General features: G+C 43.1%; 1 protein-coding gene across 1 annotated transcript; it reads right to left on the reverse strand.

Annotated features, from left to right (window-relative positions):
- Positions 1-2911: 2911 nt before the first annotated feature.
- Positions 2912-6544, reverse strand: LOC131517030 (granzyme B-like). Its single transcript, XM_058738696.1, has 5 exons — positions 6375-6544; positions 4654-4801; positions 4061-4196; positions 3615-3872; positions 2912-3132 (listed from the first exon to the last, which is right to left on the reverse strand). The coding sequence occupies exons 1-5, from the start codon at positions 6427-6429 to the stop codon at positions 2962-2964; spliced, it is 768 nt and encodes a 255-aa protein (XP_058594679.1). The 5' UTR covers positions 6430-6544; the 3' UTR covers positions 2912-2961.
- Between the last annotated feature and the right edge of the window lie 13388 nt (positions 6545-19932).

The raw sequence follows: 19932 nt of genomic DNA on the forward strand, positions 1-19932 counted from the left end.
AGACTGGGCATTAGAAAACATGTCAGGCTTCTTTATAGAAAAATTAAAAAAGATGTTTATTTATTTTGAGAGAGAGAGAGAGAGAGAGAGAGAGAGAATCCCAAGCAGACTCCATGCTGTCAGTGCAGAGCCCAACTTGGGGCTCGATCTCATGAACCTGAAGTCATGACCCGAGCCAGAAACAAGAACTGGACTCTTAACCAACTGAGCCACCCAGGCACCCCTGTCATGTAAGGCTTCTTCCTGGCCTGGCTGTCAGGAGGCCTGGGTTCAGTCCAGGTGCTGTCCTAACTCTGGTCCCTTTAGTCAGTTATGATCTGTTTCTGGTACTTTGTCTCTCCCTCATCTCTTGAGGGAGGATAAGAGACTACAACAAGTGTTCTCAAGCTTGTTTTAAACCACAGAACCATTTCCTCAAAGCAGACGTACTATGTGAACTGAATATGCAGGTGGCTGGGAAACTTTAAAGAATACTATTTTTAATTTTGCTTTCTGCATTTTCCTTTTTGTTTTTTCCTTTTTTTTCTTTAACTTGATTTATTTTGAGAGAGAGAGAGAGAGAGAGAGAACAAGTGGGGGAGGGGCATAGAGAAGGAGAAACAGAATCCCGAGCTCGCTCTGTACCATCCATGCAGAGCACGATGTGGGGCTCAAACTCATGAATCCACAAATCGTGAGGTCATGACCTGCGCGGAGATCAAAAGTCAGACACTTAACTGATAGTGCCACCCAGGCACCCCTCCTTTTGTCTCTGTTAATCAAGGAACCAGGTCCTTAGTATGCGTTCGATGCAGGGATTTTTTTTCAGCTCCAAATCAGAAGCTGTGTGATCTCATCGCTCTTCCCTTGCAAAAGTACTCGAGGTCGTTAAAAGATTGTGTTGCTTCAGGCTTTGTGCATAAGATGTGAAAGGGCATGCCTTTAAGGGCTACATGATCCCAGAGTGTTTACCCCATGTCACAAAAGAGGATGGTGTTGTGTATTTTTGGTGCAGGCTAAACCATCAGCCCAGAGCTGGGACCTTAGGCCCAGCTCCCAGGCAGTGCCCACGCTAGTGGTAAGACCTTGGTGGTATGGCTCTTGCGGGTGTCTGGTGAGGTAAGCCCAGCATAGGGAGATCCTCGTTCAGCAAAAAATCACATCTAAGCCTCTATATCGTGGCCTCCAAGCCACAAACTACCAAATGTGGAAAAGTCTAGGCAGTCTTGGGGTCTGTGGATGCAACTACGTAGCCATGGGCCTAAAGGGCAGTGGTGGTTCTCCCATTTTTCCAGACCACGTGAGCCTCCCTGATTCTAGTTTGAGTCTGCACAGGAAGGGTCTTGCAGTCATGACTGGGATTGTTACTGGCCCGTCCAACTGGATGGGTGTTTAACTTAAGCTTAAATTGCCTTTGGGCCAATATATAATGTGGTTTTTTTCTACCATTTGAATCTATGCAATGACATTCATACCGGCTGCTTTTGAAGCAAATGTCCCCTAGGTATAGAGGGTGTTACAGTAAACAGAGTTTGGTAACTTCATGTCTAGATGCTGAATGACTAAAGTCATTTCCAAATCTATGTACTGCTGTTCTAGAGTCACATGTGATAATATGTATACAGACTGTGACCAGCAATAATAAAAAAGTACAAATTCTTGATTCAGGTGGACTTCCCATAGAGATGTAGGCCGTGTGGACAGGTGTGAAGGAGGGAGAAGGGGTTAGATGATTCGGGTGAAATTCAACAGTGTCGGATTCACCTGGGCTCAAATGATAGAGCCTGCATTATGTTTCCTGCATGTCCCCAATCAATGCCTGACACGTAGTAAGTGCTCAATCAGCATTTGTTTATTGGTTGAGGGAAAACATTGTGCTTTCCAGTCCTACTGCAGAGAAGAGCCCTTTCAAACTCAAAAGGCTGATATAGCCCAGGGTGGCCAGCAGGGAGTCTCAGCCTAGAGGCTGGCAGTGACGAGAGGGACAGGTGGAGAGGGACTTAGGCTATGGAGTGACTAGACAGCCAGTGGACCCTGAGCACAGGGGGTGACATTGGGCTGGATGTGAGGAGTTGAGCTGGCCCTTCCCAGGTGATCGATGGGGCCAAGGGTTCTGGAGAGCCACCCGCCAGCCCTGTCCTCCATGGACCCTGTCTGGTGCCCTCACAGGGCAGGTGCCTCTGATGCCCCTCTCTGCGAGGGTGTGGACTGGGCTGACATCTCAGTGGCGAGGCCCTGTTGGAACTCTGGGTGTTCTAGGTGGAAGGGATATGAGGAAGGGGCCGGCTCAGATCAGTGTTGTCTGGAGGGGACAGGAGTTGTGGCCACTGAACACTCCCAGGGGTTTGGAATACTCTGAGGTATGGAGAAGAAGGGGCAGCCAGGAGACTAGAAGCTGAGCTGGCCCCTGAGCTCAGAAGAGGTCAGGGAAGGGAACTCAGTCGAGATGAGGATCAAGAGCTACTCAAGAGACCCAGCCCCACTCTGTGCCAGCATCCTTGTTTGTGGGAGAGAAATGTCCTTCCACTTCCCAGTGGGGGACTATGTCCTTGAGCCACAGCCCGAGACTGGGCAAGCGTGTTTCTAGGACCCATGTTGTTATCTTTCCTCCCTGCCAGAGAACACAGGGGAAAGAGGTAAGAACTTCACCCTGAGCTCCAGGACCAGAAAGGTTCATGCTTTCTCCTGATGGTGCCCAGCTTCAGCCCTGGCAGAAGGGCAGGCTCTGGGGAGACAGGTGTGGGTGAGAGGGAGCTGGAAGGAACTTTTCATGGGGTTGAGGGGGGAGGGGGGTAGGAGGAAGAAGAGGAAGCAGAAAACAGCAGAATTGTGTCACTGGCCTTCTAAGCACAGAGTGGATGCCAGGGAAAGAGGGTCAGTAAACACACACAAGAAACCAGCCCTTCACACTCAGTTGAGAGACATTTATTTGACAGCTGGCACCTTCCCTCCCACCCTCCCCAGTGTGATTCTAGATCAGCTTCAGAGCAAATAGTCTGGTTCCTGCAGGAAGAGGCCTCTCATCGTTTTCTTTATCCAGGGCAGGAAACTTGTGACTTTAGTGTAGGCCCGTGGAGGTGCCCCATCTTTTGGTCCATAGGAGACGATGCCCTGAGCCACATTGTTACACAGGAGAGGGCCCCCAGAGTCCCCCTGTGGACGGAGATGGGGAAGGAGTGAGCCAGCTCTCCTGCTGTCCCTGCCCTCCCTGTGCCCACTCCCCAACCTCACCCCCCACACTGCCCTCCCCAGCCCCTTTGAGAAGGGTGCTTTGCGTGGCCTTCACGGGAAGTCAGGAAGTCTGAGGGCAGGGCAGGCCTGGACATGGTCCCTGCTTCACTTCACCCCAGGTGGCAGCTCCCTCTCCTCCCCTGGTCCCAGATCCTCTGCTGGGGACTGCTGGCTTCACTCTCCTCTTTAGGCCCCCCTCCCCCAAAGCAGGTGGGCGGGGCTGCTCCTCAGCATGGAGGAGGAGCCCAGTACCCCAGGTGGGTGCCAGCTATGAGGAGCCCCCTGTTTTTCTCACCACTGCACGCCCAGGGCGCACAATTTTCTAACATCGGTGCCCCGGCATGGGGCAGAGTGCTGCCAATCCCTCCTTCTGGAGGAGCACTGCGTTTGGATCCATTGCTCACCTGAAAGGAAGACTTCTTTTCCTTTGGGTCTCCCACACAGAGCTGAGTTTTGTGGTTGTAATAATTGGGGAAGCGGGATTTGCACTCCTGATCCTCCTGCATGATCAGCTCTACCTCCTGCAGTGTGTCTGGGTATCTTCCCGTGGCCATCTTTCCCCAGCCGGCCACACTGCACACCTGTCCCGGCCTCACCCAGTCCTTGCCTTTGGGCAGGCCCAGGGGCCTCACAGCTGCAGTCAGCTTGGCCTTTTTCACCAGCTGATGGAAAGAAGCAAGAGGGGCCAGCTCAGTCAGTAGTCTCTATGCGGCTGCACTGTCTTCCTTCTCCCCTGAGCCACTGAGACTGGTCAGGTGGCCAGGCCAGGTATGAAGGAGGGGACAGGTCCCAGTGGGAGAGGAGACAATGTGGACCCAGGAGAGTGAGGGCAGTGGGGAGGTCTCCTTACCTGCAGTAACATGATGTCGTTGGAGTAGTTCTTTGGATTATAGTCTGGGTGGGGGATGGCTCTTCTCACGGGGATGATCTGCTGGGTCTTCTCCTGCTTCTTGATGTTGTGGGCCCCCAGGGTGACGTTGATGGAGCTGCACGAGAGCAGAGTGGGGTGTGGGGGTGTGGGGTCACAGGACCTAGCCCAGGATCCATGAGGGCAGGTGGCAGCTGGGGTGGGCAGGATTGGAGCCGAGGGGAAACTGAGGCAACAGAAGGGCCCAGGTTTGAGCTGTCTGTGCCTTCTGCTTCTCAGTAGCTGAGGTAGGATTCTGGAGCCGTTGCTGACCATGCCGGTGGTTCTCAGGGGACAGTTCCCCAGAGAAACATGTGAAATTGCATGACTTTGCATTCAGAGGTCAATGCAGGCCCCGGCTCTTCAGCAATGCCCCTAGCTCCGGCCTCCCCTCTCCCCACAATGTACGGCCCTCCCTCACTCCCTTTCAGGAGCCCTCCTGACTCCTGTCTTCCTTGGAGCCCTGGGAGCTCCCATTGCAGAAGGCAGGGCTCCCTACTGGGCTTTTCAGGGCTGTGCTGGCTGCTGCTCCTCACCTTCCCCAGCAGTGAGCGGCTGTCAGCACGAACTTCTCTTGTATCAGGAACCCACCACACTTACTGCACACCTCCCTATTCTGGATCCACAGATATGCCATGTAGGGCCGGGAGTGGGGCTTGGCCTCATGTCCCCCGATGATCTCCCCTGAAGGAAAAATCTGTTCTGCTCCTGTGCACCCACTGAATCCACAGAGCAGGCGTGGCCTGGATCTGGGAGGGCCATGGAGGGGGCCTCAACTTCCTCCTCTGGGAAGGGGATGGGTAGTAGTCTTGGTCTGTGAATCTATCTTCTACATATAATTGGAGGTGAGCATACCTGTCTTTGGGATAGCCAAGTTCTAGAGGCTCCTGAAAACTCCTTTCCTGACTTTGCTTTGTTTCAACTGAGTTTCTAAGGCCCCTGTCATCCTGTGAAGTCTAGGATATTGCTGCTTTTCCAGTGGCTAGGACTTAAGTTTAGGGATCTAGATGTTGTCTGACATAGTCTATTTCCTAGGGCATGACATGGAGCAGGTGCCTAGTAAGTGTTGGTTGGCTGCCTGAAGGCGTGGCTCCCCAGTGAGCCTCTTGGAGGAGGGTCGGTAGGGCTACTGCTGGTAGGATTCTGGAAAGCAGGGAAGTTTAGGTCTTCCAAGCTCATCTTTGAAAAAGGAGAGCCACAGCCTTTAACAAGTACAAAAAGATTGAGATCATACCGTGCATATTTTCAGACCACAATGCTATGAAACTCGAAATCAACCACAAGAAAAAATTTGGAAAGGTAACAAATACTTGGAGACTGAAGAACATCCTACTAAAGAATGAATGCATTAACCAAGAAGTTAAAGAGGAAATTAAAAAGCTCATGAAAGCCAATGAAAATGATAACACAACCCAAAACCTCTGGGACGCAGCAAAGGCGGTCATAAGAGGAAAGTATATAGCAACTCAGGCCTTCTTAAAGAAGGAAGAAAGATCTCAGATACACAACCTAACCTTATGCCTTAAAGAGCTGGAAAAAGAACAACAAATAAAACCCAAAACCAGCAGAAGACAGGAAATAATAAAGATCAGAACAGAAATCAATGCTATTGAAACCAAAAAAAACCCCAGTAGAACTGATCAATGAAACCAGAAGCTGGTTCTTTCAAGGAATTAACAAAATTGATAAACCACTAGCCAGTTTGATAAAAAAGGAAAAGGAAAGGACCCAAATAAATGAAAGAGGAGAGCCACTAACACGTTGGGAAGAAAAGCAGAGTTGGAGAAAGGGATGAGGAGACTTGGGACAGAGCAAAGGTCACAGCAATCTTGTGGGGACAGTGATCCCACGAACTCTGGTTGCAGCTGAGCCCCGGGCTTCTCTCCCAAGCAGATGCTTCAGGAAGCACCTGGCTCATCTCACTCAGAAGCCAGGCCTACTCTTCCCTTTGCAGGGGGATTTATTATGTTCTCTTCCAGTTCTCATCCTCTGCTAGGAAAGTTCCATTTCCAGATGGCAAAGGTAGAGCCTGGGGAGGGGACAGTATCCCCTGGCTCTTCTGGAGACCAGCCTTCTGCCCTGGCCATTCCTGCTGGTAGCTAATTCAGCATCATACTTGAGAGTGTGAGGCAGGATGAAGCCTGGGGTTCCGAATGTTCCTGGTGGATAGATGGATCAGGGGTGTGCAGAAGGGGCAGGAGAGCTCTACCCACGGTGGGATGGGGTCGGGCCTCTGAGGGTTGTGGTGGTCACTTACCTGCCTTTGCCCTAGAAGGCAGGAAAAAGGCCAGCAGGAGCAGGAGAGGCTGCATCTTCCCAGGAAGGCTGCTCAGGTCGGAGATGCTGGTGCTTTCTCTGTGCTCTCTTTTAGCTCCCACCAGAGGAAGCGGGTGGAGATGGGCTCATTGACCTTGAACTCCCCTTTGGTTTTGTGGTGCTTCATCTTCGATGGCTTTCTACGAAAGCTTCTCTGCCCCCACTCCCTCTGTCTGATGGTGTTCCCTGGGTGGTTGTGTGAGAATCGTGCTGTGACCACATCAGAACCCACACCAGTTGACTCAGACCTGACCACTTATTCCTCCCAGAATAGGAAACCAAAGGTACCAGGTTGGGGCTGAAGGTTGTGGTATCAACCTGTAAAGGTACTAGAGTCCAGAAACCTGAATCCCCAGTGATAAGACTACCAATGCCTCATTTCCATTTTGCTGCTAAGTTCATGAGGATAATTTCTTTAGTAGAAGTGTATGTAGACCCTTGTCTGTATGCTCAAACGTATTAGAGATGTGTCTCCTTCCCTCAGAGGGCTGATGGTCTGGTGGAGGAGACAGAAACAGCAGTGATCAGGATCCAGTCTGGTAAGTGCCATGGTAGAGGGATACACAAGATGGTAAGAGAGCATGACTACTACCTACTAAATCCATACGGTAACCCATTCATCATCACACCTTCTTTCTTAGGGATTTTTAGCATCTGTTTTTAAATTACAAAAATGCTCAGTGTGATAAAGCTCATCTCTCCTGTCATTGTTTTTTTTTTTTTAATTATTTTTTAATGTTTATTTATTATTGAGAGACAGAGACACAGAGCGTGAGCAGGGGAGGGTTAGAGGGGGGGGAGACACAGAATCCGAAACAGGCCTCAGGCTCTGAGCTGTCAGCACAGAGCCCGATGTGGGGCTCAAACTCACAAACTGCAAGATCATGACCTGAGCCGAAGTTGGTTGCCCAAACGACTGAGCCACCAAGGCGCCCCTCTCCTGTCAATGTTTTTAACAAAAGTCCTGCACCTAATACGTATTGGTTTAAATTAATGAACCACTGTGACCTAGATGTTGAATGACTGATTAAGCCTAGGTAATTCCTACTTTGGGTGGACTGGGGTCAGTCCCACCCAAATCATAAGAAGTCCAGGTTGGTTCAAAGAAGTCCAGGTTACTAATTGCCAATACCATATGAAGTGGGAAAGTGTGCTGGGCAATCAAAGACCAATAGTTGTCCTTTCAGTATTCTCTGTCCTCTGTCCAGAGAGCCACACTCCTGATACAGCAGGTTTGGCACATAATAGATTCACATTTGCTAACCAAACTCTGTTGCTAATCTCACTATAATGGATGGAAGGGACCAATTTTTTGTAAACAGCCAAGCCCAATTCTGTTTAAAGAACAACTAAGTAGGGGCTTCTGGGTGGCTCAGTCAGTTGAGTGTCTGACTCTTGATTTTGGTTCAGGTCATGATCCCAGGGTTGTTGGATAAAGCCCCACGTTAGGCACTATGCTGAGCGTGGAACCTACTTGGGATTCTCTCTCCCTCTGCCCATCCCCCCTACATGTGCACTCTCACAGCACTCTCTCTCTCTCTTTCTTAAAAAAAAAAAAGAACAACTAAGTATCTCTGAGTGGTTAGAATCTGGTGATTTAAGTTTCCATCTCTACATTTTCTGTATTTTACGATTTTTCTATGAGGAATATTATGTATAAAAATATATAATTCCAGTGTTAATATCCTCCTTATCAAATCAAGTATATTTTTCAAAGCTACTTTTTTTGAACTTAGCTTGCCCAGTAGTGGACATTTAAAAAATAAAAGTATCTTTCTGATTATAGCGGTAATATATGTTCATTAAGAAAATTTGGAAAGTAGAAAGAAAAAATGTCACTCATTTGTCTGTTTCTTACTGATAGACTGTTACCATAAGCAGTGCATTTTAAATACCTGGAATCAAAGTACATATACAATGTAGTTTTCTTTTGTCCTCACTTAACCCTATAGCTTAGGTATTTTCTTTATGCTCTTAAGAATCTATTAGCAATATCACTATAGTCTCTCTTTCCTAGTTGTTAAAAAATTTAGAACGCAATTATTTTCTAAAATTGTTGGAAAATTTGAAAAATAACTTAAGCAAAGAGAAAACAATTAAAATTATATGATTTCTCATCATTCATTGATAATCATCTTTAATGTCTTGAAGTATGATCTAATATATTTTTCTCTCATGTATATCTACATTTAAATTTTTTATTTTTATTTTTTTTAGATTTTTTCAGTTTTATTCATTTATTTTGAGAGAGAGAGAGAGAGAGGAGAGACAGAATCTCAAGCAGGCTCCACACTGTTAGTGCAGAGCCCAGTATGGGGCTTGATCTCTCTCATGAACTGTGAGATCATGACCTGAGCTGAGATCAAGAGTTGGACTCTTCACTGACTGAGCCACCCAGGCACCCACCTGCATTTTTTAAAATTAAAAAAAAAAAAGGATTATGCTAAACATGAGGCTATGACTCAATTAAAAATTGAGGTGTTATGTGAAATTCACATAACATAATTCATTAAAGTGTACAATTCAGTGGGATTTAGTGCATTCAAAATGTCGTGTGACTACCACCGTTTCTAGTTTCAAAATTTTTCATCACTCCAGAACATCCATCCATCCCATTCATGACTTAATGGGTACTTAATCACTTTCCATTCTCCCTTCCCCACCCCTGCCTGGTCTACTAGCGACCACTAATCTTTCTGTTTCCATGGATTTGTATATTCTGGATATTTCATATAAAAATTATCATGTAATATATGACCTGGCTTTTTTTTTTAATGTTTATTTATTTTTGAGAGAGAGAGAGAGAGAGAGAGAGAGAGAGAGAGAGAGAAACAGCATCAGCAGGGGAGGGGCAGAAAGAGAGGGGGACAGAAGATCTAAAGTGGGCTCTGCCCTGACAGCAGAGAGCCTGAAATGGGGCTCAGGACCATGAGTCATGAGATCATGACCTGAGCTGAAGTCAGATGCTTAACTGACTGAGCCACCCAGGTGCCCCAATGTCTGGCTTTTTTGTAAACATTACTATTTCTCCACATCTTCATCAATACTTGTTATTTTTCATTTTTTTATTATAGCTATCCTAGTGTGAATGGGGTGGTAGCTTGTGTTTTTGATTTACATTTCCTTATGACTAATTATGTTTAGCATCTTTACCTATGCTTGCTGGTCATTTGTACATCTTCCTTGGAGGAATGTCAGTTCAAGTCCTTTGCCCATTTCTCAATGGAGTTGTTTGTCCTTTTGTTGTTGAGTTATAAGAGTTCTTTATATATTCTAGATACTAAACTTCTATCAGATGTAATTTGCAAATATTTCCTTCCATTCTGTAGACTGTATTTTCATTTTTTAATTTTCACTTTCTTGATACTATTCTTTTGTGTGAAAAATTTAAAATTTTTTAATGAAATCCAATTTATCTATTTTATCTTTTGTTGTTTGTGCTTTTGTTGTCAAATCTAAGAATCCAGTATCAAGTCAGAGGTTATGAAGATTTACCCTATGTTTTCTTCTAAGAGGTTTATGGTTTGACTCTTATATTTAGGCTGTTGACCCATTTTGAATTGATTATTGTGTATGGAGTGAGGTAGGGGTTCAACTACATTCTTTCCATGTAGTTATCTGTTTGTCTCAGCAACATTCATTGAAGGTACTATTCTTCCTCCACTGAATAGTCTTGGCACCGTTGTCAAAAATCAATTGGCCATAGATGTTTGAGTTTATTTCTGGACCCTCAGTTCTAGTCCAGTCATCTATATGTCTATCCTAATGCTGCTACCACACTATTTTTGATTGCTATAGCTTTGTAATATGTTTTGAAACCAAGAAGTGTGAGTCCTCCAACTTAGTTTTTCTTTTTAAATATTTTAGCTTTAAATATTTTAAATATTTGGGGCTCCTTGCAATTCCATTTGAGTTTTAGAATTGGCTCTCCCATTTCAGCAGAAAAGATCATTGGAATTTTGACAAAGATTGCTTTGACTCTGTAGATCACTTTGGGGAGTATTACCATCTTAACAATATATGCCTTCCAATCCATGAACATGGGATGCCATTACATTTAATTAGTTCTTCTTTAATTACTTTCAGCAATGTTGTAATTTTCAGTGTACAATTTGTTCACCTCCTTGGCTAAATTAAATCTAGTCCTAGGTATTTTATTCTTTTGGATGGTATTGTAAATGGAACTGTTTTTAAAATTTCCTTATTGATTGTTCATTGCTGGTGTATAGAAACAACTGATCTTATATTTTACCTGCAATTTGTTTAATTAATTTTACTAACTTGTATTCAGCTCCCTCCCATGTTCTTATTGTCAGAAATTACACTTTTATACATGTGTACACATTAATATAGCTGGGATCTGGTTCCAAATCTGTGATCTTATCCACAGCTCTATAAATGTCATCATATATGTATATATATAGACATATATATTTATGTGTGCTTACAGTTCTTTCATGGTCTAGTGGCTAGGATATACTTACATGTGCTGTGTGTATAGTTGTATGTTTTTATTTGTTTTGATCCCTTCAGTTTTTCTTTCTGACCATGATTTTGGTACATTGTTGTTTCAGGAGGATTTTTAGTGTTCAAACAGAAACTGTGTGAAGTCAACTATTTTCCCCTCATTATGAAGTAGTCAAGATCTTTAAGATATTCTGCTACAGAGGTCTTTGTGGGTAACCACATGTGAGAAGACATGACTTCAAGGGTGATGGGAACCCAGAGGGAGATATTTTCTTTGTGTGAAGATGAGTATCATGTTAGTGGTGTGTGTTATTTGGTTGGGGAATATTCATCCACAATTGTGACTAAATTTAAATCCAAAGTAGCACCCCAGATTGGCATCAAGACCTGGGAGGGGGTGACTGCTGGGCATGCCTGGCTAGACTGCGCCAGGCACAGAGTCAAAAAAGAGTCTCATACCACATGTGTGGTCTCTAAGCTAAGAGCTGAATGAATTTTAAGGGTCATCATGGGCTTGAAAACTCAGTGTGTTGCAGTAACCATGATGCTCTGAAGTTTAGAAGTTGTTCTCCATTTTTCTGTCACCATGGAAGCCTCCCTACTCTGGTATGATTTAAGGAAGATAAGGAAATGTGGTATCTCCTCCATGTCAGAGTTTATATTGAACTTTATACCCCATAGGATACCCTAAGTGTAAACCATAAAGAAATGGCTGCCCCGGTTATATATTTTCCTTCCTGCATCTCTCCTGCATCCAGAAGTAGGTCTCCACTGACACCAGAATCATTAACTCTAATCCTAGGGTCAAATGTGACAACATACATGAAAACTGGACGTTGTAAGACAAATATTAACCTTGAATAAGATGACTTTCATTTGTGTGGATTTCCTACACAGATTCAGTCTAATCCAACCAACCTGATCAAGGAAGGAGATTTAGGGAAATTCTGATGATTGTCCTTTGGCCTTAAGTTTCATGAGGGCATGGAAAGTGCCTGCCATGCTCACTTCTGAGCCTCTCATTTATTATGAGCACATAATAGGTGCTCAGTATCTCTTGTTTGCTGATTGATAGCAAAAGTAATGCTGTTAAGTTCCAGTGCAAAGTTGCTTTCCCTTGCTCAACAGATGGCTATAGCCATCTTACATGGATCTTAGACCAGAAGCCGTGTTACCGTGGGTGATCAAAAGACTGGCCTAAAGGGGCCAAAGCTGTGAGTGAATGGTCTATGAGTGAGCTCTGAGCCTATGGAGGATGTGGGACTGGGTGTGAGGGGCTCAGCCACACAGGAGGTGTGGAAAAGAGTCAGGCTGGGTCATAACATGGCAAGGAGTTATGAGGAGGTGGTGAGAGGTAGAAGAGAGAAAGAAGCAGAAGGCAGAGGAGCAATGTGAGCAGAGGGAACAGAGGCAGACTTGGGCTATAGGTGCTACCCAGTGATTATTGAATAAATAAAGGAGAAATCAATCATTTCATTCTAGAAATGGATATTTACTAAGGCTGTGGTAGCCTCCATGCAGGGAGATCTGGACTCTTCCCCAGAGACAATGGTCAGTCACAGAGGGCACTTTGCTGGGTCCCTGGTTTTATTGATCTCTTTTTCCAGGCTAGGAGGCTCAGGATCTTGAAGACCTGGAGGTGTTCCATTTTTCATCCAAAGGAGATGTGTTCTGTCTTCACAGGGGGGTGCTTCATGGTACAGGGGGGTACTTCATGTTCTAGGATTTTCTCAGTGGTGTCTTGTCATGAATAGTTATTGATTATTCTTCTTGTGGAGAGCATAAGCAGGGGAGGAACAGAGAGAGAGAGGGAGAGAGAGAATTCCAAGCAGGATCTGCACAACTAGCACAGAGCCCGTTGAGAGGCTAGATCTCACAAACCATGAGAAAATCATGACCTGCACTGAAAATAAGAGTTAGGAGCTCAACCGACCAAGCCACCCAGATGTCCATTAATGCTTTTCTTTTTTGGGAGTGAGAGCCTGCAAATAACCAGTTAATGTTTTTAGCCTGGTTTTCTATAGGGTTCCTAAAAATCCTATTTATGTTTATACCATACTCCATTATGTGGATATACCATAGTTAATGATTTCCTACTTTGTTATTTAGGCCATTTCTAATTTTTGACAATATTAAATAAAATTGAGAGTAATATCTTTATGCTCAAAGTTTATTGTTTATTGTAGCCTCTGTGTGTGTGTGTGTGTGTGTGTGTGCGCTTTGGGTTTTGCTTTTTACTCCCAGTGGTAGAATGGTTGTGTCATATCATATAAACATTCTAAAAAATGATATTGGAACACTGAACTGTTTCTCTTTTTTGTTGGGAAACCTACGAAGAAACACAAAGACACCTAGGATCCTGGTTCATCAAGTACTCTCTGGTTCTTGCCTGGCCATGGTCATTACCACAGTGTGGTACTGTTTCATCCTTGTGCCTCTCATCCCTAGGATCTTGCCTTTACACCATTAGACAGGGCCAGGGTTCCCACCAGGTGCTAGCAATTTAGGAGGATGAACATGAGGGTAAACCCGCCTTGTGAGGATCAGGGGATGGGTGGGGGGACTTTCATCCCTTCCCTTGCTCCAGCCTCAGTCCCTTATCTGCTGGGTCAGAACATCTCCCTTAGCTGGTTTCTCAGGTCTTTCCCTTTCTTTTTCCATTATTCTCTAGCCTATCAAATAACAATTTGAAGTGGAGAAGCCCCATTGGATATTTATAGTTTCCTCTAAGTGGTACAGGATTCCCCTAAATGTAGCAAAGGGGATTTTTAAAATTCAGGAAGAGGCTATTAGGAAAGAGTTTACACACCAGATTGGATTAACTGCTTATAGGAGTCATCGCGCGAAGAAAACCAACCTATGACAAATTTGGGTATTTCTCACTGCGATTAAATGGTTTTTCTACATGTTACCAGGAGAGGAGTCCACTAAAATGTAGTCATTGAATGATTTTCTGTGATTTTTTTCAGGTAAAGAATAACTGCCAAAAAGATAGGGCAATGGCTTGGGAAAATAATTATAATTATGGCCCTCACAGGAGAAAATGAATCAGGTTATTGAATAAATACAAAAGTAATATGCTGACTTCTATCTTTAGCTTTAGTGGGCCAGGTTAGTTAGTCTAACCCTCTGAATGAAAAAGAGGGAAGAAAAATTTTTTAAAGCACTGGTGAAACTGACAAGACAGCGGAGAACTGTCAGGTTAAATTTTGGATTTAATTCTGAAACCCAGAAAGGCAAGCAGAAGTCAAAGCAACACAAAGCATTTTTTGCCCTGAAGGTATTTGCCATCTGAACAATTTGGCCCTAGTTTTGGTGATTTCTTGTGGCAAGAAGGATAAAAGTCAAAGACCTGGGTTTAAGCAATATAGAGAATCAAGTAGAAAACTCCCTCACCCGAGTCTGATGTCCCATGGGCTCTCCTTTAGCATAAAGGTAAAGTGGAATGAAATCTATCCCCACCAGAGAAGACAGCCTTGGTACTGAATAAAGTAGAGAAACAGCTAAAAGGGAAAAACAACCAAACCCTGAGAAGAAGTTGTGACCAAGGGCCAACTTTCCTGAAGATTTACAGCCTAGGTTCTCATTGACTGGACAGACAGTGTCTAAAGCAGTGGTCTTGATTTTCTGGTGGTTTTGAAGGGAAATGCCCCCAGGTACCATGCAGAAGCAATCGCGAATCCTCTCTGAAGGAGACTTTTTTTTTTTTAATGTTTAGTTTTGAGAGAGAGAGAGAGACAGAATGTGAGCTGGGGAGAGGAAGAGAGAGAAGGAGACACACAATCCGAAGCAGGATCCAGTCTCTGAGCTGTCAGCACAGAGCCCGATGAGGGGCTTGAACCCATGAAGGGTGAGATCATGAACTTAGCTGAAGTCGGATGCTTAACTGACTGAGCCACCCAGGCGCCGAAGGAGACATTTTTATTCTAGGCCTTGGAAATCCTTCCATCCTCCACTCTCCCTCAATATCTTTTTTTTATTTTTTTATTTTTTTTTAATTTTTTTTTTCAACGTTTTTTAATTTATTTTTGGGACAGAGAGAGACAGAGCATGAACGGGGGAGGGGCAGAGAGAGAGGGAGACACAGAATCGGAAACAGGCTCCAGGCTCCGAGCCGTCAGCCCAGAGCCCGATGCGGGGCTCGAACTCACGGAGCGCGAGATCGTGACCTGGCTGAAGTCGGCCGCCCAACGGACTGCGCCACCCAGGCGCCCCTCAATATCTTTTTAAAAGTGGCGAGCTGCACATAATCAAAATGCCAAAGAACACAAGAAAAACATGACACCATGAAGAAGAGTCAACAGAATTAACACTTAGCAGGAACAAGTCAGCAAGTACTCGAGATGTTGGAATTATCTGTCACATATCATGTGCAAACTTAAAAATAATTGTAGAGAATAGGAAAATATGAAGTGTCATAACAGGTTTGATAAATAGGACTTGCAAAAATAAATGCAATAACAAAATTAAAAATTAAATGGATGGTTTGGCTTACAGACAGAAGACAATAGAAAAGAGCATTACTAGCTGGAAGAAATATCAGAAGAAGTTATTAGAGTACAATACGGAAAAAAAAAAACTAAACTAATCTAGTTACCAGGAACTATTAAAAGAAAATGAACATTGTCTATATAAAATGATCACAATTTCTAATAGTGCTTAAAAAATAGGCTGGAATTAAAATGCAAAAATGTTGGGAGAGGGTAATTGAGATTAAAGTTCCTAATTTCTTTTATTTTCAGGGAGGAGGGTAAGCCTGATTAAATTTAGTCTTTGATAAGTTAAGGAAACATAATGTACTTTTATGTAATCACTAAAATAATATAAATATGTATATTTTGAATAAATATGTATACGTATTTTGAAATATGTATCTCTTTCAAATTAGTAGAAGAGAAAAAAGGAAAGGTAAACAGTAATCTATCCTAGAAAAGGTAAAAAAGAAGAGGGAAAAAACATAGAGTAGTTGGGGACAAATAAAGAGCATATGAAAAGAGTATACCAATGACTATATTAAAGGTAAACATACAGAATGCTCCAGTCAAAAGTCAAAGAATGTCAGATCAACTATGAAAACAAAACAGAAATATGTTTTCTGTGCAATAAACAGGTTTAAAAAATTGAAAGGAGGGGCGCCTGGGTGGCGCAGTCGGTTAAGCGTCCGACTTCAGCCAGGTCACGATCTCACGGTCTGTGAGTTCGAGCCCCGCGTCAGGCTCTGGGCTGATGGCTCAGAGCCTGGAGCCTGTTTCCGATTCTGTGTCTCCCTCTCTCTCTGTCCCTCCCCCGTTCATGCTCTGTCTCTCTCTGTCCCAAAAAATAATAAAAAAAAAAAAATAATAAAAAAAAAAATAAAAAATTGAAAGGAAAAGAAAGGAAATGAATACACCATTGATAGTAACCATAGAAAACCATTATAGGTGTATTCATACCAGACAAAATCGACTTTAAATCAAAAGCATCTGTAAAAATAAATAAGGCTGTTTCACCAGCAGGTTCATCAATAAATAGGTTAAGTTCATCAGGAAGACATAATGATTTAAAATTTTAATGTGCCTAATTTTATGGCTAGAAAATACATAAAACAAAAACACAAAGAACTTCAGGGGAGATAAATAGTCTCGGGAATTGATAACATAAGTAGACATCCCCCCCTCCCAAAAATCAGTAAGAATGATTTAAACAAAACAAAGAACAAATTGGACCTAATATACATATTTGGAACATTGCACCCACCCCAGTGCAGAATATATTGTCTTTATAAGTATGCAGAAAACATTTTCCAAAATTGGTCCTATACTGACCATAAAGCAAATTTTGAAAAATTCCAAAAACATAAATCTTGGGACTTTTTTTCTGGCCACAACACAATTAAGCTAGAAATCAATAAAATGGCAGCTAGAAAAATCCTTATAATATTAGAAAAAACCCCCATACTCTTAAATAACCCACAAGTCAAAATTCAAAAAGAAATTAAAAATTGTGTTGAATTGAATAATAACAATAGCAGTTCTTTTTTTCCCCAATATATGAAATTTAATAGTCAAATTGGTTTCCATACAACACCCAGTGCTCATCCCAAAAGTTGCCCTCCTCAATACCCATCCCCCACCCTCCCCTCCCTCCCACCCCCCATCAACCCTCAGTTTAACAATAGCAGTTCCTAATAAAAGTTGTGGAATGCAGCTACAGCAAGTGGAGGAAAAGTTTATAGTCTTAAAACTCATGTATTACAAAAAAACTGAAATTGTATATCTGAAGAAGTTAGAAATTAATAAGTGAAAAAATCAATGAAGCATGAGGAAGAAAGCAGAAGTTAATGAAATCACAGGCAAACATACAATAGAGTGGTTTAATAAAGCAAAGATTAATTATTTGAAAAGGTTAATAAAATTGACAAACCTTGGGAGAAACTAATCAAGGATAAAAGAGAGACGGAGCAAATATTTAATATTATGAACTAAAAAGGGAGTATTTTTACAAATGCTGCAGGCCATTAAAAGATAAGCCAAGAATATTATAAAAAATCTTTGTGCTAACAAATTTAAATTTCAGACAAAATAGAAATATCACTGCCTAGCCCCTATTCATGAAGAAATTGCAAATTTAGGTAATCCTGGAACTGGTAAAGAAATTGCATTAGCAATCAGCAATTTTCCACATAGAGAACTGATCTAGATGGCTTTATTATTAATTTTTACTAAAATTCAAGGAAGGAAAACTTTTAATCTATACAAACTCTTCCAGAAAAGAGGTAAAGAAGGAACATTACCCATCTCACTTTATAAGGCTGGCACAGCCTCGATACAAATAACAGAATAAGAAAGGAAATTTACAGGTCAATCTCATTCATGATTCATAGACACAAAAACTCTGCCCCAAGTATGAGCTCTTGAAATTCGTCCAACAATATATAAAAAGGTCAATATACCACAAGCAGGTTAGGTTTACACAAAGAATACAGATCTCATTGAACCTTAAGAAAGATCAATGAATGTAATTTGCCACAAAACAGATCTAAGAGAAAAGTCATAGAGTTATTTCAATAAACAGAAGAGCAGTTAATGTAATTCAACATCCACTCATGATGACAAAGATATCCTTTTACCAGACCAAAATGGAAAGAAATTTCCTTAATCTAATGAACAGTGTTCATAAATCCTCAGAAACCATTTACTCAGCTCCTCATCTAGTAAGAAAATTGCTGCTTCCGCCTTTCCCACAAGAATGCAGGAAAGTCCTTCTCTCTAGGCTTCGTAGCATACAGACTGTGTGATACTGGTATTCTCCTCCCGGCTATTTTCCTTGGGAGTCCTGAATTTGGAAAAGATCTCAAGTGGGAAGTCTGTAGAGATTGAAGTCTATGGAGACCGAAGGGGGAGAATGTGAGAGTACATCTGAGAGAGAAAGCGGGATTGGACCAGAGGAGGGCAAGGTTTGTAGCCCTACAGATTCTGTTTCTAACCTCTCATCCAAGTTCTCTGGACCTGGTGTATGCTCCTGTGTTTGGGGCCCTGGGGTTCTCTTGTTCAGGGAAGATCATCAGGGCACAGAGACCAAGGTCCACGCCTGCCTGAAAGTAATTTGCAAGTGAAAATTACTACTAGGTAGTGGGTCCAGGTGTGGTAAGTTAGTTTAATTATTTAATTATTTATTTATTTATCTTTATTTTTATTTATTTTGAGAGAGAGGGAGAGAGAGAGATGGAGACACACACACACACACACACACACACACACACAGACAGTGAATGAATGAGAATCCCTTATGGGGCTGGTCAGAGAAAAAGTTTTGGCTTCTCCATGTGTTGGACAACCAGAATAAAAAATGTATGGAGAGGGGCGCCTGGGTGGCGCAGTCGGTTAAGCGTCCGACTTCAGCCAGGTCACGATCTCGCGGTCCGTGGGTTCGAGCCCCGCGTCAGGCTCTGGGCTGATGGCTCGGAGCCTGGAGCCTGTTTCCGATTCTGTGTCTCCCTCTCTCTCTGCCGCTCCCCCGTTCATGCTCTGTCTCTCTCTGTCCCAAAAATAAAAAAAAAAAAAAAAAAAAAAAAATGTATGGAGATAGCATGGGGGTAGTAGTTTGGGCTCAAGGAATCTATTTTTGAAGAAAAACTGAGAAGGAAGAACCGATATTCCCACTTATTCTGGGATATTATTCCCTGTGGATAGCTCCTTCTTGGGCCTGTCTCCAGGAAATTTTGTGCCTTAGTTCTTACTGTCCAGGGCCAGTAAGCAATTGTTGTGGAGAAGCCCCTGGGTGACGGAGCTTGCTGAGCAACTTGCCTTAGCAACTTGTGACGTATGGCTGGCCGTGGTAACACCACATATCACGTGGCATTGTATCTTTCCTTGACTCCTTGTGTTTTTCTCAATGTGATCGACCTGGGTTTGGACCTCCCAAATAAATTGTTCCTACCATAATCCTTGCTTCAGGCTCTATTTCCTATAGGAGTCAGAATAGGACAAAGTGGGAAAGCACACTTTTTAGCATTTCTTCCTTGTATCTCAGATTGGAAGTTGAAACTCAAAAGGAGTCTTTTCATAAATTACAAACCAGATAATCTCCCGGGATAGCCTTCCATTAAAATCTTTCCTCCTTATGGCATCCCCTCCTGGCAGTCTCTGGATCTTTCTCCCCTCTTTGTAACCAAGTTTTGGGATGGAAGGTCTTTTCTTATCCCCTTTCACAGTGAGTTTCTGGGGACCAGGAATGTCACCCACATACTTTCTATTGGTAGCATAAAGCCAGCGTTGTAGCCTTAAAAAGAGCAGCCCGAGATTCTCAGCCCCACCAAAGGAAGGAAGCTTATCCTGTGCCTACTGAAGGCAGAACATCTCATAGGGAAAATGAGATGTTTATACTGGTAAATACTTTAGTAATCGAGGAAGAGTTGGGGCTCAGTCCTACAAAGTCACCAAAAAACCCTGCTGGCCTCAAAATTGGTTGTGTCTTCCCTTACTCTTCTAGTACTTCATTCTTCCTGTTTTACAGTTGTGTGATTGGCAGGATGACAAAAAAACAGCCAAAGA

Source organism: Neofelis nebulosa, chromosome 7, assembly GCF_028018385.1.
Source record: "Neofelis nebulosa isolate mNeoNeb1 chromosome 7, mNeoNeb1.pri, whole genome shotgun sequence".
Lineage (NCBI taxonomy): Eukaryota > Metazoa > Chordata > Mammalia > Carnivora > Felidae > Neofelis > Neofelis nebulosa.